This window comes from Anomaloglossus baeobatrachus, chromosome 2 (genome assembly GCF_048569485.1).
Source record: "Anomaloglossus baeobatrachus isolate aAnoBae1 chromosome 2, aAnoBae1.hap1, whole genome shotgun sequence".
Classification (NCBI taxonomy): Eukaryota; Metazoa; Chordata; class Amphibia; order Anura; family Aromobatidae; genus Anomaloglossus; species Anomaloglossus baeobatrachus.
The window spans coordinates 671,201,513-671,228,634 of record NC_134354.1 but is presented as its reverse complement, the minus strand read 5'-3'; the positions used below and the strand labels follow the sequence as shown (position 1 = coordinate 671,228,634).

General features: G+C 44.5%; 1 protein-coding gene across 6 annotated transcripts in view; it reads left to right on the top strand.

Moving 5' to 3' along the window:
- The window catches only part of LOC142290535 (chymotrypsin-like elastase family member 1), a 36,409-nt gene extending 9,995 nt beyond the window's left edge, over positions 1-26,414 (top strand). For all 6 annotated transcript variants that reach the window (XM_075334492.1, XM_075334494.1, XM_075334497.1 and 3 more), the window contains 3 exons: positions 2,172-2,308; positions 22,279-22,424; positions 26,250-26,414. In XM_075334492.1, the coding sequence (XP_075190607.1) occupies positions 2,172-2,308; positions 22,279-22,424; positions 26,250-26,414 (448 nt within the window). The remainder of the gene's footprint in view (positions 1-2,171; positions 2,309-22,278; positions 22,425-26,249) is intronic.
- The last annotated feature ends 708 nt before the right edge of the window (positions 26,415-27,122 follow it).

The following is a 27,122-nucleotide window of genomic DNA, read 5'->3' as shown; positions in this document are numbered from 1 at the left end:
GTCATTAAATATGTGCTGATCGACAGTCGCCATTAGTCATCACTCAGACCCATAATGTATGTCACCCAAAATATGTATTCAAAGATCAAAGGAAGATTTTAGATAAAAAATATTATAAATCTGTATTATAACAAGACTATCATAAAATCACAAGATACAGTATATCAGACATGATTAAAATATACAATTTCACATTGGACTATCTTATAGTGTTCCTAATAGATAGATTGCATTAGTCCCATATTAAAAAAAAAAATAGCTATTAATTAATTAAATATTATAAACATGATTTAATACCAAGATTGCACTGACCCAATAAGAAGAAATGCAGACCAGGGTACGAGGTGTGGGGCAGAGAGGCATATAAATAGCAGGTGCACTGAATGTAAAGTATGTTAGGATACGTCATCTTAGACCCCTTTCACACATCAGTTTTTTATCATCAGTCACAATCCGTTTTCTCGACGGATCGATAGATCCGTCACCGATTGTGGCTAAACTGATGCAACGGATCCGTTTTTCGACGGATCTGACTAGCTGGGGGCTCAACAATAATTGGAGCATGCTCAGTTAAAAAAAACTGAATCTGTCACCAAATTCATTTGACGGATCCTGCACCCATAGGCTTCCATTCTACCAAAACGACGGATCGTTGTCCGTTTTTTCGACGTACACAAAAAACATTACTGTGGACGTCGTCTCCATCCAATGGACAAACATTTTTCGACGGATGAAACGTGAGGCCATCTGTTGCAATCTGTCGCTAATACAAGTCAATGAGAAAAAAACGGATCCAGTGGCATCAGTCGCTGGATCCGTTTTTTTCAAAATTCGACGGATGATGACTGATGGCAAAAAACTGATGTGTGAATGGGGCCTTACCGTGTGCTAAAACCTCGCAGCAGTGGCACCAACATGACCATCAGTGAAGTGTGACAATGGCCGCAGTTTATGTTGTATATATACTGTATATGAGTATGTGGAATTTCAGCTTGACTGTAGGCCTTTTTATATCCATCTTAGTCTTGCAGGTTAGAAGTTGCAGTTCAGCCCCACCTTTTCAATGGGAAGTGTATCATTTCTCTGTGATGGTGCTGCGGAGAAATGACACCAGTTACTTTGTCCCTGCCGAATTACTCTGCAGTAGGACACTTTGTGATTAGCTTAACATCAGGGGAACCAAGTAATAAAAAGTGGACATCCCCACTAATTTCATCCAGTTGTCAGTCTCTTTGTAAAGGAATATTTAATGCATTAGTGACTGAGCGGCACGGTTGCTCAGTGGTTAGCACTGCAGCCTTGCAGCGCTGGGGTCCTGGGTTCAAATCCCACCAAGGACACCATCTGCAAGGAGTTTGTATGTTCTCCCCGTGTTTGCGTGGGTTTCCTCCAGTTTCCTCCCACACTCCAAAAAACATACTGATAGGGAACTTAGACTTTGAGCCCCAATGGGGACAGTGTTACCATTGTATGTAAAGCGCTATGGAATTAACAGTGATATATAAATGAATAAATAATATATATATATATATATATATATATATATATATATATATTACCTTGCTTAAATTATTGAGGCTGTTACCAGGAAACACAGTTCTTATCTGGTCCCTTTAAAAATTACCAATGAGCCTTAAAGGGAATCTGTCACCAGGTTTTTGCCACCTTATCTGAGAGCAGCATAACGTAGAGTCAGAGATCCTAATTCCACCGATGTGTCACTTACTGGGCTGTTTGCAATCATTTCAATAAAATCACTGTTTTATCAGCAGGAGATTATCACTAGAGGACTAGTAAACGTACGGTCATATAGTCCTCCATCTTCATGAGATTTGTTTAATTCCACCCTCACCTCTGGTTGACAGCTCTCTGCCTATGCACAAAATACACAGTAAGCTGCCAATTACTGTTGTGGTTGGGTTTATACAGCTCTCAGTATTTAGATATCTGATAGGTCTTCAGCAAATAAAGCAAGGAATTTATGAAAGCTGCAGCAAGCAGCCTAGTAAGGGACCCATAGCTGGAATCAGCGTCTCCAACTTTACAGTATGTTGTTCTCAGTTGAGGTAGCAAAAACCTGGTGACAGATTCCCTTTAAATAATGACAGTGTAGGGATTGCATGAAGAATTATGCTATTCATTAAAGCTTACGGTCATCTTTTTCCTTTCAGTTTTGATATCGCCCTCCTTTCCTTGGCTTCAAGTGCTTCCCTGAACAGCTACGTACAACTGGCTGCTCTCCCAGCTGATGGGGCTGTCCTGGCCAATAACCATGATTGTACCATTACCGGTTGGGGAAGAACCTCCAGTAAGTGTTACTTCAGTCCAATAGTAGATAGTAGAGGGCTGCTGAGCTGACACCTTTAGGATTTTTTGTTTCATTTACTGAAGAAAAGGCCGCTTTACACACAACGACGTCGCTAACGAGATGATCGTTGGGGTCACGGAATTCGTGAGCACATCCTGCCTCGTTATCGACGTCATTGCGTGTGACATGTACGAACCACTGCTAACGATCATAAATACTCACGTTATCGTTGATCGTTGACACGTCGTTCTAATACCAAATATCGTTGCTGGTACTGGATACAGGTTGTTCATCATTCCTGAGGCAGCACACATCGCTACGTGTGACACCCCAGGAATAAGAAACAACAGCGTTCCTGCGTCCTCCGGCAACGAGGTGGGCGTCACTTTCTTTCGGCTGCTCTCCGCTTCTATTGGATGCCTGCCATGTGACATCGCTGTGACGCCGCACAAACCGCCCCCTTAGAAAGGAGGCGGTTCACCGGCCACAGTGACGTCGCTAGGCAGGTAAGTCCGTGTGACAGGGACTAACGATATTGTGCACCACGGGCAGCAATTTGCCCGTGACGCACAAACGACGGGGGCGGGTACGATCGGCAGCAACATCGCTAGTGAAGTCACTGAGTGTAAAGTGGCCTTAAGAGTGTTTCAGACTCATTCTTAACAATTTCTATTAAATATGCAAATGGATAAAAACAATACAGAAATAGTTTCAATACAACATGGCATAACAAGTAGATGTGCAGAATCTAATATTATTGACCATAGCCATGGGTGCTAAAGAATGTCATGTTTAAAGAGGGCGTGTCACCAAATCCAAAGTGGTCTGTTTTTGGTCCTATTTTATTCTGAGTATTCTGATTTTTTATTATTTTTTAAATCTGCCATATGGTTTTAGCGATATTGGTCTTTTTATTTTGTTTACATTTTTATGACTTTTATAAGGGGGTGTGGCTAACTGGATTCTTTGGGGGCATGTCCTTAGTCTGCTGTGCACAATGACCCTATAAGCAAAGCATAAAGATTAGCTCTAAAGGAAAAAGAAAAATGGTGGGGATCCAGCAACGGCAAAGCAATCTTCTTATGATTAAGATGTGATTATATCATGATTAAGAGCACTGTGTGTTGCTCGAAACGCGTTGACACTGTCTACTCCATGTCACATACATGGTTTTAATGTTTTTATCTTTTTTTTTTTAAAAAAAAAGTGGAAATAAAAGCAATCTTTTAATCACAAGAAGATTGCCTTGCGGTTTGCTGGATCCTCACCTTTTTTCATTTAGGCCCTGTGTGCACGCTGCGTTTTTTGCCACAGTTTTGCTGCATATTTTGCTGCAGAAAATGTTCATAACCTTGCTGCAGTCATTCCCCAGCAAAACCTATGGTAAAAAAAAAAATTCTGTGAGCACACTGCGGTTTTTTTCACCTACAGGTTTTGCTGCATGTTTTCTGCAGCAAAAAGAATTGCATGTCACTTCTTTTCCGCAGGTGCCGGCGGTTTTTGCCATAGCTAATGGTCAAAAACCGCAGGGAACAACCTGCGGAAAGTTTGCGGCAAATCCGCGGCAATCTTTCGCAGCCTGCAGAATTTTCTTAAGAAAAGGCCTTACTGTGCACCTAGAAGCCGTTCAGAGTGTCCGAGCACCGCACCTATTATCTGCATCTGGTGAGCTGTATTTTTTCCTTTCTACTAAATGAAAAAGGCCCATATTCCTGGAACACCATTGTGCATTTAAAAGAAAATAGAGAAAAAATAAAAATAAAAACTGGGCACTTTTGACCTGCTGACATGTTCTTTTTAACGTCATCATTCCCTTTTTATTCTACCCTGCAAAGTTGTGCAGGATTGCAGGAAAGCAAAGTACTGTAAATTCTACATAGTATTCTACAACTACATATAATAATGATTTTATCAAAACTGCAGAAATCAGCCCAGTAAGTGACACATTGCTGGAATAAGGGTCTCTGACCTCGATTCCTCATGATTGGTGTGAATAGCACCAATCTGCATGGGGTGAGTTTTGGAGTCAGATGTTCCTGATTCACCTCTTAATGAATCAGTACCTCTGAACAGTGGTGTGTGTCTGTGTCATGCCACAAATCTTACTCCAGTTAGTGACTAGAGTAAGATTTTTGGAGTAAGGTACGTCACAGCTCGTCCTGAATCATAAAATGTTTCAACTTTTCAAGCCATGTCACAATTCTGGCATAATCTCTTTGATGACTCGGAGCCTCTGTCTGTACGGTTTGCTTCTCTCAGAATATTGATACTTTCACATTAGCGTATAGCATCCGATGATTTTCATATGGAAGAGAATAGGATGCTATATGCAAATGACACTCGGCTCAACCTCTTCTGCGAGCGTGATTTACTGTGCTCGGATTCTCTATCATTCAAGAAACGGCGCTCAGGTGTGGAGAAGAATGAGAGCTTAATTTCTCCATCTTCTCCACGGTATGTCTCAGCATATATCAGACTACACATGGATGACATCAGTGGAGTGGATGTTTTTCATGCACTCATTGACTTGAATAGGTGCATGCCATCCGAGATATGCTGCCAATCCAGCATGCAGCGATTTTTTTTTATTATATTTTTTTTTTTACACTAGTCGGCACTGTTCCGTAGTATAACATTGGAGTGAGTACTAGCCGATTAAACATTGGATACCACTCTTGCGAGTTGAACTCTAGCTATACACTAGTGTGAGATTTGATGTTTCTCTTTATGCTTGACGGTCCTGAGGAAGGGAGCTGAGCTCCTGAAACGCGTAGACCTATGCTATTAATAAAGATACGTTAATCTGACATCTGAACAGTGATCATTGGCGCGGCATTGAATCACCCCTCTCTACTCTTCTCTGTTATCTGCCGTTTGGGTGGCTGCAGCCGTGATCAAGTTGCATACGCGAGTAAAGTAGTTGTGACTTTCACAACTACATCTGGTGAGTAAGATTACTCCCCCCTCCCCACCCCGTATATATTGGAGTAATACCCTATCTGCTCTTTTCTTTCCACAGTTTTTTCCTGTATACACTAGTATGAGCGGATGATAAGTGTAAGGATCTGGTGATAGATTCCCTTTAAAGGGGTACCTATTGTGACGGGGTCCTACACAATCAACAGAGCGAGAAATGGCTGTAAAATCCAAAGAGCACTTATTCTAAGCAAATCAAATGGTCCATAACATAATCCACCATACGGAGGGTAAAAATAGTAAAAAAAAACACGAATATAGTCCAGAAAGCGATAAATGTCCAGGTCTCTCTGAGGAGCCGCACCTTCAGCCCAAAGGTTTAATCTTCGCCCTTCTTTCTTCAAGTTCTCAAACAGACTCCCACATCCCCCCAGGTAAGCAAAGAGGTTAGGTGGATTTCAGGCCCCCTCCTCCACACCTAGGGACAGAAGCGCTTCAAGAAGCTATAACCTTGCACTGCAGGGGGTGATTACCTACAGACAATACAATGTACACACAAGCAGTACAAATAATGGACAGTGAACCAAGTTTAAAATATGAAACTGCACAACATGATACACCTCCCCCCATATCCCACCATCACAACCTCCCCCTCCTTCTGAATAAGTGAGTATGCCATGAGGTCTACACAGACCTCTGGCCATCTCACTTAAGTCCATATTGCTCAGCTGTGGATAGTCTATAGTTCTTCTTGCCGAGACAGTCCATCAGCATTCTGGTGTTGGCTTCCACGCTTATATTGGATGGAGGAGCTGTAGGTAGTCCCTTGTACAGCGATAGGGTTGGAAGGAAAATCTTCCCTTTGTGTTCTCCTTCACTCAAACTGTGTTTCCTTCACCTACAAATCGGCATTGTAGATCTCCCACATCATTTCCTAGGAGAATATCTGCGGGCAGGCTGCTCATCCCCCCAACCACAGATTGCTTGACTCCAAAGCCAAAGTCCAGATCTACAGTCGCCTTTGGGATATTCCTCCTTTGTCCTCCAGCCAATTCAATAACAATCCCTGGTCCATGATGTATCGCCTCTTGCCGAACCACTCGAGGATTAGCTATTGTGAGAAATGCCCCGAAGTCACAAAATCCAATAATTCTCTGTCCATCCAGCACAACCTCCTGTTAGTGCTTACTTTTATGGTAAGAGGAACTCAGAGCTGTGGCTCGCGCCCTATAAACCCCTAGTGGTCAACCACGAGTGTCTGAGTCATTAGGCAAGTCAACTTGAAGAGGTGAGAAGTCTTCCCCCATTGTGTTTGGCTGTAGAGAATGAACAGGTCGATTTGGTACAAGGTCATTCCTCAATCAATCAGCAGGGCAAGTGTTTTGCAAATACCCAGGCTGTCCACATTGATAACATCTCCTCTGCGTCATACTCCTTCCAGTGTGCATTCTGGAGAAGGCAGTAGGAGAACTTGGCGACAAAGGCCAGAGGCCATACATTCCAACAGGGACATCTATGGTGCAGGGGTCAGTGGTACACTCTGGTGGAGGTGGTTGTACTTCTTCCTCAGGTGGGATGGACTGCACAAGATGCACCGGACGAGGTGGAGGTGCGTGGGGGTCCCTCCGAGTCCTTGCGGGACAACTGGATTGTAGGTGCCCAGGTTGCCCGCACCTATCTCCTTTCTGTAATTCCCCCAGGGCATGGTCGAAACTGTTTGGGCCCAGAATTGTGAGCCGTGGTTGTTATCGGCCTGCAGCTGCGTGGAGGTGCAATTATAACTAGAGAGGGCCGGGGAGCAGGAGCAGGCTGTGGCTTATTGTCCAGAAGCCCCCTCCATTGCGGTCGGATAGTAAGGGCCTCATCAGCCAGGGCTGCAGTTCTATCCATGATGTGCGGCGTGCACTCTCTGACCTATTCCCGTGTTTGTGAGGGACACTTGGAAAGAAATTGTTCTATAAGAAATACCTGTATAACGTCTTCCACAGTGAAGGAGTCTTCTGCTTCCAGCCATCACCGACATGCCTGGGACATCTTATAGGCATACATCCTAAATGATTTCCTCGTGGTGCAAGGGAGGTCTCGAAACTATGCCCTATGTGAGTCTGGGGTGATAGCATGGTATTCCAGGATAGTCCACTTTACAATGTTGTATTCCCGGTTCTGCTGTGAGTCAATGGTGCGATAAGCCTCCACCAGGCTTCCGTTCAGGAGTCCCGCTAAAAAATGTATCCAGCCAGAGTGGGGCACCTCCATCACGGCACACTGCTGCTCAAAGTCATTGAAGAACCCTTCACATCTCCGGACACCTCATCGCTCAATCACACCGGATCTCGGACACCTCATCACCTCAATGGCTTGAAGTCCACCCGGGTGATACGTACAGGCTCCCGGATCGCTGGGTTTACACTCCAACACATATTACTCTCTCTGCTGGACTCCATTGCTTCTTGTCTTCTCTGTGCTCAGTGAGCAGCCTCTTCCTTATACTCCAGAGATACACCTGGGTCCAGAACCGCCATCTCTTCTTTGAACCACACCAACCACTGTCTTTTAGGGGCTGGGATCCCCGTCCCCAGTGCTTTTCCGTCAGACATCTGGGAGGAGTGGGTCTGGCTCTCACCCACAATTAGATCAATTAAGGCTTCTTTACTCAGTCCCTGGTAGCTCAGGCCCAGATCTTTGGCTTTTTCCTTTAGACTGGATACAGTCTAGTTTCTGTACTTACTCTGTTTGGTGGATCTCCATTGGGCTGTGCTCTGTTGATCCCACCACTGCCACCAGTTGTCACTGGGTCGTTCTCCCATATCACACAATCAACAGAGCGAGCGATGGCTGTACAATCCAAAGAGCATTTATTCTAAGCAATTTAATTGTCCATAACATAATCCACCATATGGAGGGTAAAAATAGTAAAGAAACACGAATATAGTCCAGAAAGTGATAAATGTCCAGGTCTCTCTGAGGAGCCAAATATAGAGATAATCCCGGCACACTATTACTCCCAAATAAGAAAAATCATGCAACTGTTCATATGCAAATCACTTTTTATTGATCAAATTGTGTTGAAATTCAGGAAATATGGTTCGTCCAAACAAGTCGACGTTTCGGCTGTAGGCCTTCGTCAGACTGGACTTTATTTTATCTGAACATGATAACAAAACAGAGAATCAATATCATATATACAAAATTGACAGAATGTGGTTACAGTTTCCAACATATATAGAGAGGTAACATAATGACATCATAGAGAGTACTGAAAAGGTAGAGGCGTCTCCTATCAATGTAATAACTCTCATCCGTGGTGTGGAGAATAAACATTCCACCCATAGATTAATAGTAATATGTACATCATGCACTAATCACGGACCTGCTGGAGGTTTGGACCGGGGATGCATACACTAAGTGCTCATGTGATCATGGTTAGTTCATATGGAAAACCGACCATAGAAAGGAGATTTGATAAAGAGGTAGAATCGAGTAGACAGGTAAGTCAAGAAGGATGAAAAAAAAGAAAAAAAAGGAAAGAAAGGAAAAAAAGGGGAAGAAAACAAGAACAGATATAGAAGGAGGGAGGTAGTCAACTAGGTACTATTGTCACATAAAGCTCACTGTGTCACTCACCACTGAGAGTATGAAAGAATGCAATCACGCCGTAGCGTGAGCCAAGAGGCAGCGGAAGACAATGCGTCAATTATGATATACGCTATAACAGAGAAGACATGTGTTAATTGAAGTTCCTGCATAAAACATCAACATGGTGTACTATAGGGACAAACGTGTTGAATTAGATACCTGTTGAGTGTGAACCTGTAGCTCAAGGATTATTAAGTAGATATATGTAATGCATGCGTCACTTGCTACGTCAGTAAAAGAAATCTCCCCAGGGATTAGTGGTAGGTTCCTGGATCTCAATGCAAGAGAATATAGTGAGTTACAATAGATTCCATAGATGTTACGTCAGTACTGCCCCTATTATCATATATAGGTGCATATGTAAAGCATAGGTATATACATATATATAATATATATATAAAAGGGAAAACAGCAGTGAATACCTAATGTGGAGGGTAAGAAATGAAAAAATCACCATCACTTGACCCGCTTATATTAATCGGATTATTGTGGAATCCATATTCTGAGTAGGAGGTAAAATGCAGGGGCGTAACTACCACGGTCGCAGCGGTCGCCACTGCGACCGGGCCCGGGAGGTTAGGGGCCCGCCCTGAAGATAAACAGCTGATCGTGTCAGGGAGCGAGAGCTGTATTACTTCACTTGTAACTATACTATACGATCTCTTTTACAAGTGGCCGGCTCCGCCCCCTCTAGCCTCTTTACCTGTGACCGCGGGCTGACTGCCTGCCGCGTCATCTACTCTTTACAGCCAGGGTATGGAGACAGTGACTGGCTGCTGTTTGTGACTGTGGATGCATGTCGGGCCGGCAGTGCAGGAAATGAAGATTCAGGTCAGGACTGGAGGCTGCAGACAGTGGCCGACACAGTTACAAAGTTTGTGACTTGTTTGTGAGGCTCAGCTTCTGCTGCCTCCCTCTCCCATTAGCTCTGTAGTAATGGGCAGCCATGTGCTGGGCAGGGTCAACAGTAACTATAATGCAGAAAAGTGGATCTGGCCCTTTTTGCATTATATCTTTATTATAACATGTAAAGATTCACCAAGCTGCCAGTGCTTGGAACACTAGAATCTGGGGGGATGGGGGATAAGGGACTGAGGCTGATCTATGAGTTGGTGGGGGTCACAACCCACAGAATCAGTGCCATACAATGAGTGTAAGCAGTGGGGGACGCATTTGGAGCAGTTTGTTGAAGGCAGCCAGGTCCTTTGCACTATATATGGCTAAATGACTGTGCACTGCTGAGTGCTATTACACTGTAACGCTATGTGCACAAGATGGAGATTTGTTTGCAGAAATTTCTGCACCAAGTCTGCATCTACTGGCAGGAGAAATGCTGCAGCAAAAACAAAGGGTTTTGCCACAATTTGGTGCATTATATGTATTTTTGGTTTCGTTTTTTTTTTCCATTACTTTTAATGGGGAAAACGCAGCATAAACACAGAAAGAATTGACATGCTGCAGTTTTTTTTTCTACAACCAAATCTGCAAGGAAAAGATCCTGAACGTGTTCACAATACTTCAGAATTCTCATTTACCATATTTTTCGCTTTGTTAGATGCACTTTTTTCCCCTGAAAACTGGCGGTAAAATGAGGATGCATCTTACAAAACAGATATGGCTTTATGAAGGCGGCGGTGATCGAGCGGGCTCATAAGATGCGCTCAGAGGTGTCGCGTGGACAGCATTGATCTGCGGGCAGGCGGGCTGTGAGGGTGTCTCAGCGGCGGGTGCATTGAGCTGACTGCAGGCTCAATTGAATCGCTCACAGTTCACGCGATGAACTTCAAGAAAATGGCCACAGAAGCAGCGCTTGCGCAGATTGACACAATGGACTTTAAGAAAATGGCCATGGAATCCTATCTACGCACGCGCCACCTCCGCGGCCATTTTCTTGAAGTCCATCTCGTCAAACGCGGATGATTCAATGGAGCCGGCAGTCAGCTCAATGCACCTGCCGCCGAGTTGCCTCCACAGACTACCCGCCGCCATGACACCCTGTGTTGTGACACCTCCACAGCCCGCCCGCAGATCAATGGCGGCCGCTGCAACAACCTTGAGCGCATCCTGTGACCCTGCTCCATCACCACCGCCCTGGTAAGCCATAGCCGAGGGATTCAAATGCGCCCATGGCTACACCCCGAGCCACAGCATCGCTGACCCTCCTGAGCCGCAACACCCCCTCCTCCAAGCCTGCAGAATCGCGACCCTCCTGTGACCTTCCCAAGCCACTACACCACTGCCGCTCCCCCCTGGTGAGCATTAGGATTAAGACGCACTGGGATTATAAAATGGACCCTCTTCAACATTAAAACTTATTTTTTCCTATTTTCCTCCTCTAAATCTGGGGTGCATCTTATGCCAGAAAAGTATTTTATTTTTCATTTTATAAGGATTTCCTGCAGCAGCATTTACTGAACTGTACACTGACAAGCTGCAGAATTTATGCTAAACTGTGAACTGTATATATATATATATATATATATATATATATATATATATATATACCTGTCCTCATGGGTGTAACTACCGCGGTCGCAGCGGTCGCGATTGCGACCAGGCCTCGGAGGTCAGCGGCCCGCGGCCGCCCGGCAGATCAGCAGCCAGCTCCTTTCTGTGAGAGGAGCTGCGCTGTTCTGCACCAGACCACGCGGCGGCTGCTATATGACCCAGTCGCCGCTGCTGACACCGGGCACCCCCTGTCTGGTGTCAGCAGTGGCGTCACCGCGCTCCCGTCTCTCACCGCGCTCTGCTTTGATATTGCATAGAGTGGCCGGCGCCGCTCTATGCATCATCAGTCTTCCCCTGTGTCTGCGCGGTGACATCCCTCCTGTGCGACTGCTGTGTGTGGTGAGAGCACAGAGCACAGGAGGACGCCGACCGGAGCCACGGGGGAACGATGACAGAAGTGAGGACGGACAGCGGTGAAACAAGTAGAGGTGAGGACAGAACTGCAGTGGAAGGAGGAGAGGTGAGTACTTGTTTTTTTATTTTTTATTTTTATAAATCAGTGAGTACACGGGGAGGCTGGCTGCAGGACACATGGAGTCCTTGGGGGGGCCCTGGCTGCAGGACACATGGAGGCCCTGGGAGGTGCTGGTTGCAGGACACATGGAGTCCTTGCGGGGGAAATTGGTTGCAGGACACATGGAGTCCTGGGGGGGGGGGGGGGGCGTGAGGCTGGCTGCATGACTCATGGAGGCCTGGTAAGGGGCTTGCTGCATGACACATGGAGACCCTGGGGGGGCTGGCTGCATGACACATGGAGGTCTCTGGGGCTGCATGATAATGCTGCATGATGATGGGGCTGCATAATAAACATGAAGGACACCTTATACATGGACTATATAAGTGCATTGTACATGGAGAAGTATGGGGCTGCATAATACAATATGAAGGTTTATGGGGCTGCATTGTAATACATATAGAACTATGGGGGCTACATTATAATATATGGAGGCTACTTTATATATGGAGGACTATGGGGGTGCATTATAAAACATGGAGGACTGTGGTGCAGTATAATACATGGAGAACTATGGGGTGAATTATAATACATGGAGGACTATGGGAAATGCATTATAATACATGGAGGACTATGGAAGGGTATTCTAATATATGAAGGGTTATGTGGGACCCTTTATATTATATGGAAGGCTATGTGGGGGCCATTATAGTTTTTGAAGAACTATATACGAGGGGGGACAAAGATACAAACATGGGATGGGAACGTTTTATGCTGAGGAAAAAAGGCTCTTTCCCTCAGCACCCAGATTTCCCATGCTCTGATATGGGAAAGCTGGGTGCTGAGGGAATGATGTATAGCAGAGCATGGGAAAGCTGGGTGCCGAGGACAAGATGGATATCAGAACATGGGAAAGCTGTGTGCTGAGGGTAAGAGCCAAGTGTCAGCATCATAATCCTGTACCCCGAGTGTCAGTGTCATTATCCCGTACCCTAAGTGTCGGTGCACGTACAGGGGGGGCCCCAGTACAAATTTTGCACCAGGGCCCATCAAATTCTAGTTACGCCACTGGTAAAATGGAAAATAGGGTCATGAGAGATGTGAGACATACAAACAGTGTTAAACTGTGAAAAGACTGTACAATTAAATGACACACCTGCATGTCAATGGGAGGAGGTGTAGCTGGAGACTGCTCAGTTGCAGACCAATATACGGTGGGTAATATAGATGTTTCCTATATAGAGGAAAGCAGGCAGACACCAGTGGGCATGTCAGTAATTATGCATAGGTAGTATTAATAAGCGAGGGGTGTAAAGGTATTACCTAAGTTCTGGTCAATTATATGTATTATTGCCAGTGGGACCGGAGACATCCGAAAACGTCACCTTGGGATTAGATAAAGCAATAAGGAGGTTGCCGGAAATGTATGTAAGCCCTCGTTAGGTAGTGGGGATGAAGTAAAATGAAATACCTGTAATATATTAGGCGGCAGGGATAGCGTTGCTGGTTAATGAGGAATATCAGGCCGTTCTAGTGTTATATCACCGGTAGGACCGGAATCAGAAGTGGCCGTTTCCTTGGGACCATGTAAGGGGGGAAAAAAGGAAGAAAATAGCAAGCAGCATGATAGAATATTATACCACAAGACAAGAAGAAGGTCGGCTACCATGACTTACCACACTGGTGCTGGACGTGCGGTCTGCAAGTGGAGGCTCCTGCACTGTGCGTGGCCATAGCGTGCAGTCGTATTTAAGGAAGTGTGGGCGTGTACTATCATTACCACTTCCTGTCAATGGAATACAGGACGCAGGGCCCGTGGAACGCAAACATGGAGGATATGCCTCCACCAGCGATTCAGAAGGCGACTATGGTACATCCCGCCAGCAGCCGAGTTTTTTAGAACAACGCAGACCACCAGTAAGAAGACAAGGCGGGGGAAGAGGAGGATATTCGAACAACAGAGAGGGCAGAATATGGACTCGATCCCAGGTAATGCATTTATTCTAAGCAATTTAATTGTCCATAACATAATCCACCATATGGAGGGTAAAAATAGTAAAGAAACACGAATATAGTCCAGAAAGTGATAAATGTCCAGGTCTCTCTGAGGAGCCAAATATAGAGATAATCCCGGCACACTATTACTCCCAAATAAGAAAAATCATGCAACTGTTCATATGCAAATCACTTTTTATTGATCAAATTGTGTTGAAATTCAGGAAATATGGTTCGTCCAAACAAGTCGACGTTTCGGCTGTAGGCCTTCGTCAGACTGGACTTTATTTTATCTGAACATGATAACAAAACAGAGAATCAATATCATATATACAAAATTGACAGAATGTGGTTACAGTTTCCAACATATATAGAGAGGTAACATAATGACATCATAGAGAGTACTGAAAAGGTAGAGGCGTCTCCTATCAACGTAATAACTCTCATCCGTGGTGTGGAGAATAAACATTCCACCCATAGATTAATAGTAATATGTACATCATGCACTAATCACGGACCTGCTGGAGGTTTGGACCGGGGATGCATACACTAAGTGCTCATGTGATCATGGTTAGTTCATATGGAAAACCGACCATAGAAAGGAGATTTGATAAAGAGGTAGAATCGAGTAGACAGGTAAGTCAAGAAGGATGAAAAAAAAGAAAAAAAAGGAAAGAAAGGAAAAAAAGGGGAAGAAAACAAGAACAGATATAGAAGGAGGGAGGTAGTCAACTAGGTACTATTGTCACATAAAGCTCACTGTGTCACTCACCACTGAGAGTATGAAAGAATGCAATCACGCCGTAGCGTGAGCCAAGAGGCAGCGGAAGACAATGCGTCAATTATGATATACGCTATAACAGAGAAGACATGTGTTAATTGAAGTTCCTGCATAAAACATCAACATGGTGTACTATAGGGACAAACGTGTTGAATTAGATACCTGTTGAGTGTGAACCTGTAGCTCAAGGATTATTAAGTAGATATATGTAATGCATGCGTCACTTGCTACGTCAGTAAAAGAAATCTCCCCAGGGATTAGTGGTAGGTTCCTGGATCTCAATGCAAGAGAATATAGTGAGTTACAATAGATTCCATAGATGTTACGTCAGTACTGCCCCTATTATCATATATAGGTGCATATGTAAAGCATAGGTATATACATATATATAATATATATATAAAAGGGAAAACAGCAGTGAATACCTAATGTGGAGGGTAAGAAATGAAAAAATCACCATCACTTGACCCGCTTATATTAATCGGATTATTGTGGAATCCATATTCTGAGTAGGAGGTAAAAAATGGAAAATAGGGTCATGAGAGATGTGAGACATACAAACAGTGTTAAACTGTGAAAAGACTGTACAATTAAATGACACACCTGCATGTCAATGGGAGGAGGTGTAGCTGGAGACTGCTCAGTTGCAGACCAATATACGGTGGGTAATATAGATGTTTCCTATATAGAGGAAAGCAGGCAGACACCAGTGGGCATGTCAGTAATTATGCATAGGTAGTATTAATAAGCGAGGGGTGTAAAGGTATTACCTAAGTTCTGGTCAATTATATGTATTATTGCCAGTGGGACCGGAGACATCCGAAAACGTCACCTTGGGATTAGATAAAGCAATAAGGAGGTTGCCGGAAATGTATGTAAGCCCTCGTTAGGTAGTGGGGATGAAGTAAAATGAAATACCTGTAATATATTAGGCGGCAGGGATAGCGTTGCTGGTTAATGAGGAATATCAGGCCGTTCTAGTGTTATATCACCGGTAGGACCGGAATCAGAAGTGGCCGTTTCCTTGGGACCATGTAAGGGGGGAAAAAAGGAAGAAAATAGCAAGCAGCATGATAGAATATTATACCACAAGACAAGAAGAAGGTCGGCTACCATGACTTACCACACTGGTGCTGGACGTGCGGTCTGCAAGTGGAGGCTCCTGCACTGTGCGTGGCCATAGCGTGCAGTCGTATTTAAGGAAGTGTGGGCGTGTACTATCATTACCACTTCCTGTCAATGGAATACAGGAAGCAGGGCCCGTGGAACGCAAACCGCGCATGCGCAGTGTGCGTCACAGGCCCGGTCCCCCGCTGGTGCGTCACAGGAACCGGTAACAAGTGCCTGGAGGTTGGCTAGTTTAGTAAACCACTGATCGCGTGCATCGGCGTGAGTGAAAGACACCATCCTAGTCCTGAGTGCGATAGAGTGTATACTCCGGGAAGTGCTGGTTAGTGCTCATTATCAGGGCATATTAGCGTTTCTGCAAAAGAAAGGAATACATGTCAGTGTATCAATAATAAATATTAATGACGGTCATATATGAAAGAGGTCATATAAACAAAGGACCATGCATAAAAAAGGGCATGTGCCGAGGAGATATTAACCCATATACATGGGTGACAAATAGACATACATATTACAATATAAATGTCATATATTATAGCCTTAGGCCATAATTCTGCAACAGTACTTAGACCAACCAATGACATATGATAGTGCATTAGAATGTGGTCTCATATTTTCGGTTAAGCCCATGTGGTTCAATTGTTCCTAGGGTATGAATCCACCTTGCCTCCTTATCACGGAGGCGTCTGACCCTATCACCTCCCCTGCGTATGACATCTACGTGGTCAATTACTTGAAATCTAAGTTGGGATATTTGATGGCCAACCGTCAAAAAATGATTGGGTATAGGCAGGAGGGTGTTACCACATCGGATGTCCGATTTATGTCGACTGATGCGGTCTCGGATATGTTGAGTGGTTTCCCCAACATATCCGAGACCGCAGGGACACTTAATGTAGTATACCACAAATGTGCTGTCACATGTATGGAAACCTTTAATCCGAAATTTCTTTCCTGTCCTGGCATGTGTAAAAATATCACCTTTGGAAACATTGGCACACTGCGCACATCCTAAACATGGAAATGTGCCCCTCTGCTGTGTGTCCAAGAATTTTTGACGTGATACTATCTTCGTGGAACCTATATCTGCACGTACTAACTGGTTCCTCAGGTTAGGTGATCTGCGATGGCAGAAGAGAGGTAGATTATGAAAAGCCTCAATTTTCGGGTACGCTGTTTTCAGTAGGGGCCAATGCTGGCAAATGATCTTTTTTAAAAGGGGTGAAAAGGGGTGATAAGTGGTTACGCAGGGTACCTGATTGTGCGCCGTCCTGTCTTGTCTCGCAATCGTCCCTTTATTCTCGGCTATCTCACGCGGATAACCCCTCTGTTGAAATTTCAGGCTCATCTCTTCATGTCGTATTATTTTGGTCTCTGGTTTACTGACCAATCTGTCAACCCGAGTGTGTTGTGATATTGGTAATGCTTTTTTTTACATGCCTAGGGTGATTACTGGTGTAAAATAGAATGCTGTTCCTATCCGTCGGTTTCACAAAAATGTCTGTGACTAAGAGGCCAGTGTCCTCTTTTATCACCATACAGTCCAGATAATTTATTTGGGTCTGATCCTGGTGGATAGTAAAGGTCAGTCCGGGCATAAATTCATTGAGATCAGAGAAAAATTCTTGAAGGCTGTCAAGGTCTCCCTCCCACACTAAAAAAATATCATCAATGTACCTTCGCCATAGTGAGGCATGTCTATTGATGAGTGGGTTGGAGTGGATGAACCTATCCTCAAAAAAGGCCATAAAGATATTAGCGTAAGGGGGCGCCATGTTGGACCCCATGGCGGTCCCCTTGCGCTGCATGTAAAATTGATCTTGGAACATGAAATAGTTCTTACCAAGAACTATATCTAGAAGATCAAGACAGAACTGCCTGTTATCAATGGGTAAAGTGGTATACTCACATAGAAACCAGCGTACCGCATCCATACCATCCTTATGTGAGATACTTGTATACAGACTGTTTACGTCTAGTGTCACCAAGAATGCAGGGATGGGGATGTTATGTAAGTCCTTAATGATATCAAGAAAATGTGAGGTATCCTTGACAAATGATGGTATGAGTGGTATGAATGGAGATAGTATTTTTTCAATGGTCTTAGCTAAAGGGGAGAGTACTGAGTCCGTTGATGCCACTATGGGTCTGCCAGGTAGGTGGGTGAGGTTTTTGTGAATTTTAGGTAAAGTGTAAAACACCGGGATGGTGGGATGTGTATTAATGAGAAAGCTGGCCAATTTCTGTTCTATGACGCCTAATTGTAGGTATCGCGACGAGGTCGTTCTAATGAGGGAAGATATCTGCGATGTTGGGTCTCCTGTGATGGGTTCATAGGTACTTGTATCGGCCAATTGTCCCTGAATTTCTGAAACATAATAGTCTCGGTCCAAAATGACCGTTGCCCCACCTTTATCGGCTGGCTTGATCACGATATTCTTGTTATCCCTCAAATTTTGTATGGCCCTGGATTCCTCCACACTTAGATTATGATTTAACTGAAATTCACCATTGTGTATACTCATGTTAAGTTTCTCTACCTCACTATTGACCAATGAAATGAAAGTCTCAACTGGATGGTAGTGTCGTGGTGGCATATATGTACTTGGAATAGTTAGGCCAAGGTTTTTAGGATTAAAGCAGACACTACCACTCAGTGGAGGCTCAGATCTTGTACTCTCGCTCCCAAAATGTACCTTCAGTCTAAGGGATCTGAAGAATTGATTGAGCTCTTGTTCTACCTGGAAAGTATCATACCGTGAGGTAGGACTGAAGGATAACCCCTTCTGTAACACTAAATGTTCGGCGGGCGATAGGTTGTAAGAAGAGATGTTGAGGACAAGGTTGGTATTACCTGGGATCGAGTCCATATTCTGCCCTCTCTGTTGTTCGAATATCCTCCTCTTCCCCCGCCTTGTCTTCTTACTGGTGGTCTGCGTTGTTCTAAAAAACTCGGCTGCTGGCGGGATGTACCATAGTCGCCTTCTGAATCGCTGGTGGAGGCATATCCTCCATGTTTGCGTTCCACGGGCCCTGCGTCCTGTATTCCATTGACAGGAAGTGGTAATGATAGTACACGCCCACACTTCCTTTAATACGACTGCACGCTATGGCCACGCACAGTGCAGGAGCCTCCACTTGCAGACCGCACGTCCAGCACCAGTGTGGTAAGTCATGGTAGCCGACCTTCTTCTTGTCTTGTGGTATAATATTCTATCATGCTGCTTGCTATTTTCTTCCTTTTTTCCCCCCTTACATGGTCCCAAGGAAACGGCCACTTCTGATTCCGGTCCTACCGGTGATATTACACTAGAACGGCCTGATATTCCTCATTAACCAGCAACGCTATCCCTGCCGCCTAATATATTACAGGTATTTCATTTTACTTCATCCCCACTACCTAACGAGGGCTTACATACATTTCCGGCAACCTCCTTATTGCTTTATCTAATCCCAAGGTGACGTTTTCGGATGTCTCCGGTCCCACTGGCAATAATACATATAATTGACCAGAACTTAGGTAATACCTTTACACCCCTCGCTTATTAATACTACCTATGCATAATTACTGACATGCCCACTGGTGTCTGCCTGCTTTCCTCTATATAGGAAACATCTATATTACCCACCGTATATTGGTCTGCAACTGAGCAGTCTCCAGCTACACCTCCTCCCATTGACATGCAGGTGTGTCATTTAATTGTACAGTCTTTTCACAGTTTAACACTGTTTGTATGTCTCACATCTCTCATGACCCTATTTTCCATTTTACCTCCTACTCAGAATATGGATTCCACAATAATCCGATTAATATAAGCGGGTCAAGTGATGGTGATTTTTTCATTTCTTACCCTCCACATTAGGTATTCACTGCTGTTTTCCCTTTTATATATATATTATATATATGTATATACCTATGCTTTACATATGCACCTATATATGATAATAGGGGCAGTACTGACGTAACATCTATGGAATCTATTGTAACTCACTATATTCTCTTGCATTGAGATCCAGGAACCTACCACTAATCCCTGGGGAGATTTCTTTTACTGACGTAGCAAGTGACGCATGCATTACATATATCTACTTAATAATCCTTGAGCTACAGGTTCACACTCAACAGGTATCTAATTCAACACGTTTGTCCCTATAGTACACCATGTTGATGTTTTATGCAGGAACTTCAATTAACACATGTCTTCTCTGTTATAGCGTATATCATAATTGACGCATTTGTGGCACCCCAGGGTTGCCACAGTAACAACACAAAGGGTTAACTCCCCACACACAACACCAAGACCTCCTGGCCAGAAGGGGGAGACCAAGCTGCTTCCCTGTATATTCTGGTGGAGGGAGGAAATGGTCAGGAGTAGTTTCAGTTTGGAAGTTCAGTGCAGAGCACTGAGGAGACAGGATCTCTGCAGGTTGGAAGCTGGCTTTAGCTCACCTCAGGATCCACTGACCAATTCCAGGCCTAGCTGAGGGTCTGAGGAAAGGAGAAAGCGTACACAGAGGAACATTCCTGGGAGGCAGAGCATTGCTTAGCTCATCCCAGTGGAGCACACAGAACGGATGCTGGATCCGAGACTGCAAGTTACATACTGCACAGTTACCACCAGAGAAGTGAAGATTCCAGATCTTTCACCTGTACCACAGACACAAGCAACAAGCGCAGAGTTCAGGAACATACTAGTAAGGACTCGAGTTGCCTGTCAGGTCGGTACCGAGGAGCACAGGGCCGGCTGCATAGTTCACGCAGCAGCAGGGCCACAGACACACAGTGCAGGCAAGGAAGCCAAAACGGCCCGGCTGGGTGGGAGAAACCCTGAACCCCTCACAGACTCCATGGACAGTACTCTGCTGAATACCATCATCAGTAAAGGACAAAGAAACTGCAAAACCGTGAGTCTGCCTGTTTATTGTGCTCGTGTCCTGCACTCCCCCCATAGACTACTATCACACTGCCCCGGGGAAAAGGCTCTACCCGTGGGGAGCCGTCCCATCTCAAGCTGCTTTCCATCACCCCCGGAGGTTCTGCAGCAGCGGTGGTCATCTCTGATCACATTCCACGGGTGGCGTCACGAACATAACCCCCCTTTTTATTGTGGAACCAGGGAGCACAGACCGGGTCACGACACCGTGATCCCCTTTCCAGAAGCGACCCCTTGGCCCGGTTCTGGGTATCCCCTTAACCCCTGGCGACACACATTGTCTTCCGCTGCCTCTTGGCTCACGCTACGGCGTGATTGCATTCTTTCATACTCTCAGTGGTGAGTGACACAGTGAGCTTTATGTGACAATAGTACCTAGTTGACTACCTCCCTCCTTCTATATCTGTTCTTGTTTTCTTCCCCTTTTTTTCCTTTCTTTCCTTTTTTTTCTTTTTTTTCATCCTTCTTGACTTACCTGTCTACTCGATTCTACCTCTTTATCAAATCTCCTTTCTATGGTCGGTTTTCCATATGAACTAACCATGATCACATGAGCACTTAGTGTATGCATCCCCGGTCCAAACCTCCAGCAGGTCCGTGATTAGTGCATGATGTACATATTACTATTAATCTATGGGTGGAATATTTATTCTCCACACCACGGATGAGAGTTATTACGTTGATAGGAGACGCCTCTACCTTTTCAGTACTCTCTATGATGTCATTATGTTACCTCTCTATATATGTTGGAAACTGTAACCACATTCTGTCAATTTTGTATATATGATATTGATTCTCTGTTTTGTTATCATGTTCAGATAAAATAAAGTCCAGTCTGACGAAGGCCTACAGCCGAAACGTCGACTTGTTTGGACGAACCATATTTCCTGAATTTCAACACAATTTGATCAATAAAAAGTGATTTGCATATGAACAGTTGCATGATTTTTCTTATTTGGGAGTAATAGTGTGCCGAGATTATCTCTATATTTGACTGTTATTTTTCCCTGAGCACCTATAATTCAGTGACGCAGAGCTTCCCTCCTTATTTCTCTGAGGAGCCACACCTTCAGCATAGAGGTTCAATCTTCGTCCTTCTCTCTTCAAGTTCTCAAACAGACTCCCACATCCCCCCAGGTAAGCAAAGAGGTTAGGTGGATTCCAGGCCCCCTCCTCCACACCTAGGGACAGAAGTGCTTCAAGAATCTATAACCTTGCACTGCAGGGGGTGATTACCTACAGACAATACAATGTACACCACACAAGCAGTGAAACAAGCTTAAAATACGAATCTGCACAACATGATACACCTCCCCTAAAATCCCACCATATAGAGGTAATATGCAAGTAAATAGCATTTTAATCATGTTAGGGTGGTTTACTGCAGCAGCGTTATATTCTATCAACAGCCACTTGGTTCCAGTCAGTGGGGCGGAGTATGCATTTGTTACAGTCACTTATCACTACATAGTGAGTACATTGTGAACACCTGCAGATTCATCACTATATATGTGTATATATATATACTGTGTATAAGTATATATATATATACACTTTGCAAGTTATGATTTGAACATGTTAAAGCATAGCGTAATTATGTTTTGCTTTATTTTCCTAGCTGGCGGTTCTCTGCCATCCATTCTCCAGCAGGCCCCTCTGCCAGTTGTTGCCCACTCCACCTGCTCTACCAGCTCTTACTGGGGCAGCACTGTTAAGACGTCCATGGTGTGTGCCGGTGGTAATGGAGTCCAGGCTGGATGCAATGTAAGTATGCATTTTTTTTAATCATTTTAACATATATCTCAAAAATTATAGCAGCACATATATCCAGGTATTGGGTGCTAGACCTACCTAATCACATTGCAGATAGATATGAAAAAAGAACAAGAAATACAGCAACACGTTGCCACACCACATGGGCTAGTAAAAGTCAATTTTTGCTTCAGCTAGCTGCATTTCTTGTTCTATTTATATTTAACTCTTTCAGGGGACAACATTGAAGATATGACGCTCTGATACAATGTAAAGTAGTCCGTGTAAATTTGGTGTGCCCTCTAAATAACTCAACACACAGCCATTAATATCTATATCACTGGCAACAAATTTGAGTACGTTCCTGAGTGAAAATGGTCAAATTGTGCCCAATTGGCCATTTTTCCTCTTTGGCTTCATGTGACTCATTGTGTTAGAAGGTTGCAGGTGTGAATGTGGAGCAGGTGTGTTACATTTGGTGTTATCGCTCAAACACTCTCTCAAGAATTCTCTGTGGATTTGAAAAAATAATTGTTGCTCTACTTAATGATGGCCTATGCTATATGAAGATTGCCAACACCCTGAAACTGAGCTGCAACACTGTGACCAAGACCATACAGCAGTTTAACAAGGCAGGTTCTACTCAGAATAGACCTCGCCACAGTCAACCAAAGAAGTTGAGTGCTCAGCGTCATATCCAGAAGTTGGTTTTTCAAAAGAGGTTAAAGGGAAAGGGGTCAGCCTGTCAGTTCTCAAATCATATGCTGCACACTGTATCAAATTGGTTTGCATGGCTCTCATCACAGGAAAAAGCCTCTTCTAAAGATGATGCACCAGAAAGTCCATAAACAGATTGCTGAAGACAAGCAGACTAAGGACATGGATTACTGGAACCATGTCCTGTGGTCTGATGAGACCAAAATAAACTTATTTGGTTCATTTGGTGTCAAGCGTGTGTGACAGCAACCATGTGAAGAGTACAAAGACAAGTGTCTTGCTTACAGTCAAGCATGGTGGTGGGAGTGTCATGGTTTGGGGCTGCATGAGTGCACATCTGTGGGGCATCCTCAAATGAAAGGTGGAGGAGTGCAAGATCTCTAACATCCACTAGCTCCGTTATGTTGTGATGGAGTATGGAAGAGGATTTCAGTGGCTTCTGTGAAGCTCTATTGAACTCCATGCCCAAGAGAATTAAGGCAGTGCTTGAAAATAATGGTGGCCACACAAAATGTTTACACTTTGGGCACTATTAAGCCATTTTCACTTAGGAGTTTACTCACTTTTGTTGCCAGTGTTTTTGACATTAATGGCTGTATGTTGAGTTCTTTAGAGGGCACAGCAAATTTCCACTATTATATAAGCTGTACACCAGGAGCTCAAACTCGGCTGGGTGTATGGGCCGCACCGAGGAAAAAAATAATTTGTGGGGCCGCATTCTTTGCAGGACAAAGTGACATTTTTATTGGTACCATATATATTTTTTTACACACCTTTGGATGACTGATTTTCAACATTTTTCACTTGTTTATTATAACAAATGTGCACATTCTTTGGTTAAATCTAAAAAAAAAAATTTGATGTTAAAAAAAGTCATGTCTTATTTTGTTGTTTTTTTTTTTTACATTTTATCCCTTTCTTGTAACTAATAGTGTTACAATTATCACTATATAGAAATTTTGGCCAACATCCTTTAGTAATGTTCCCTATCCTATAGTAATGTGCCCACCTTGTCCCCATCCTATTGTAATGACCCCAGCCTTGTCCCTATTCTATAGTAATGTTCCCATCCAATAGTATTATGCCCATCCTTGTAATGTCCCCATCTTTTAGTAATGTCCCCATCCTATAGTCATGTGCCCGCCTTGTCCCCATCCTATAGTCATGTGCCCAGCTTGTCCCTATTCTGTAGTCATGTGCCTACCTTGTCCCCCATCCTATAGTCATGTGCCCACCTTGTCCCCCATCCTATAGTCATGTGCCCACCTTGTCCCCATCCTATACTCATGTGCCCACCTTGTCCCTATGCTGTAGTCATGTGCCCACCTTGTCCCCATCCTATAGACATGTGCCCACCTTGTCCCCATGCTATAGTCACGTGCCCACTTTGTCCCCATCCTATAGACATGTGCCCACCTTGTCCCCATCCTATAGACATGTGCCCACCTTGTCCACATCCTATAGACATGTGCCCACCTTGTCCCCATCCTATAGACATGTGCCCACCTTGTCCCCATCCTATAGACATGTGCCCACCTTGTCCCCATGCTATAGTCATGTGCCCACCTTGTCCCCATGCTATAGTCATGTGCCCACCTTGTCCCTATTCTATAGTAATGTCCCCATCCTATAGACATGTGCCCACCTTGTCCCCATGCTATAGTCATGTGCCCACCATGTCCCCATCCTATAGACATGTGCCCACCTTGTCCCCATCCTATAGACATGTGCCCACCTTGTCTCCATGCTATAGACATGTGCCCACCTTGTCCCCATCCTATAGTCATGTGCCCACCTTGTCCCCATCCTATAGTCATGTGCCCACCTTGTCCCCATGCTATAGTAATGTGCCCACCTTGTCTCCATGCTATAGTCATGTGCCCACCTTGTCCCCATCCTATAGTCATGTGCCCACCTTGTCCCTATTCTAGTCATGCGCCCACCTTGTCCCTATTCTATAGACATGTGCCCACCTTGTCCCTATTCTATAGTAATGTCCCCATCCTGTAGTAATGGGTGGTGGGGGCAATGGCGGCGGGTGAAAGGTGATAATTTACCGATCGTTCTCGGCTTCCACCCACAGATTCCTGAGTGAAGCTGAGGGGGCGGTCTCTGGCCCCAGATCCACAGTGATTGGACAGATCAGTCACAGGGCTGGTCTCTCCAATCAGAGCTGGGGGCGGGTGAAACTGAGGTCACCCAGCTCCAGCCAATGATCGGTGCTACAGCTGCACTGATCATGGCTGGACTTCAATGTTACAGCCATTTTCAATGGCTGCAACATTACAGTGGCTGTGATTGGCTGACGAACGCCGCACAGCCAATCACAGCCTCCGTAGGTCCGGGGAGGAGACACCACCCCTCCTGAGGTCCCCTCCTCCCCGAATCTAAGGTATTTGCTATTTGCAATGCAAACAGCGATCGCAGCCACCGGGGCTGCGATTTCACCATGACGTACTGGGTATGTCATGGGTCCTTAAGTACCAGGGAGCTATAACGTACTCAGTACATCATAGGTCGCTAAGGGGTTAATGTGCCGTCCTTCACATACACAAAAAATAGAAAACCACCATTCTTCTCACCTGTCCCGCGTTCCCTCGGCTCCTCATCTCTGCTTCTTGCTGTCTGCAGGCCGTGCCCCGGTGACTATCGCGGCCGGTGCAGGGGCCACAGCCCCTGGCAGCGATTTATGTCAGATCAGATGGTTGTTTTGCCGGCGCTGCGCACGCACAGTCCTTGCCTCTGAGAACGCAACGCCGGCAAAACACTCATCTAACAAAGTGCAGACAGTGGCTGCGGCCCCTGCACCGGCCGCGATAGTGAACAGGGGCACGAGACTGGGGGCCGCACAAAGCAGCCTGACGGGCCGCGTGTTTGAGACCCCTGTGGAACACTGACTACTTTACATTGTATCAAAGTGTCATATCTGCAGTGTTGTCCTATGAAAAGACATAATAAAATATGTGAGGGGTGTACTCTCTTTTGTTACATACTGTATATAAGGAAACTCTTGCATTGGAACTAAGAAGCTTCGAGCTACATCTATGAATCAGCCTAACAATAATTCATTGCAAAAATAAAATGTTTATACTATATGTCTGTATCCTTATTTCTTTTTAGGGAGATTCTGGTGGACCTCTGAACTGTGCTGTCGGTGGTGTCTTCCAAGTTCATGGTATTGCTAGCTTTGTGTCCTCCCTGGGATGCAATGCTTATCTGAAGCCTACTGTCTTCACCAGAGTATCTGCTTACATCTCCTGGATTAACAGCGTAAGTTCACACTAAAAAACTTGTACTTTTTTAATATTCTACTCCATGATAGAACAAAAATGCACAAAAGTCAGCATTCGCAGGTCAAATTCACATAATGATGAAAATGAAGATATAATCGCGGTGGGGGTTGAATCCACAATTTTCTTGTATTTTCACTACATTATTATTTAGGGCAAGGTCACACAAACATGTTAAACATCCATGTGATGTCCATGTGCAAAACTAATAGCTTACAGACAGTACACAGCCCAATACAAGTCAATGTGGTGGTTTGCTTGAATGTTTTTACCCACAGACTGATGTTTGCATATATAAAAATCACGGCATGAGATACTTTATTCTGTAATACTAATCAAAACACTCATTATAAATTGAAGTGCGGATCACACATAGGTTACCATCTGTATGTCATGCGTTTTTCATGGACACATTATAATTATTCAGATGGGAAACTGTATTTGACCTTTATTATTTACTAGCTGTAGTACCCAACATTGCCGGGGATAGTAACTGTCTTGCTTTCTCTCTCTCTTTCTCTCGCTGTCTGTTCATCTCTTTGTCTGTCTGTCTCTCTATCTCTTTGTCTGTCTATCTCTTTCCCTGTCTGTTTATCTATTTGTCTCTCTGTCTGTCTCTTTCCCCGTATGTCTGTCTCTGTCTGTCTCGTTCCCTGTGTCTGTCTCGTTCCCTGTGTCTGTCTCGTTCCCAGTGTCTGTCTCG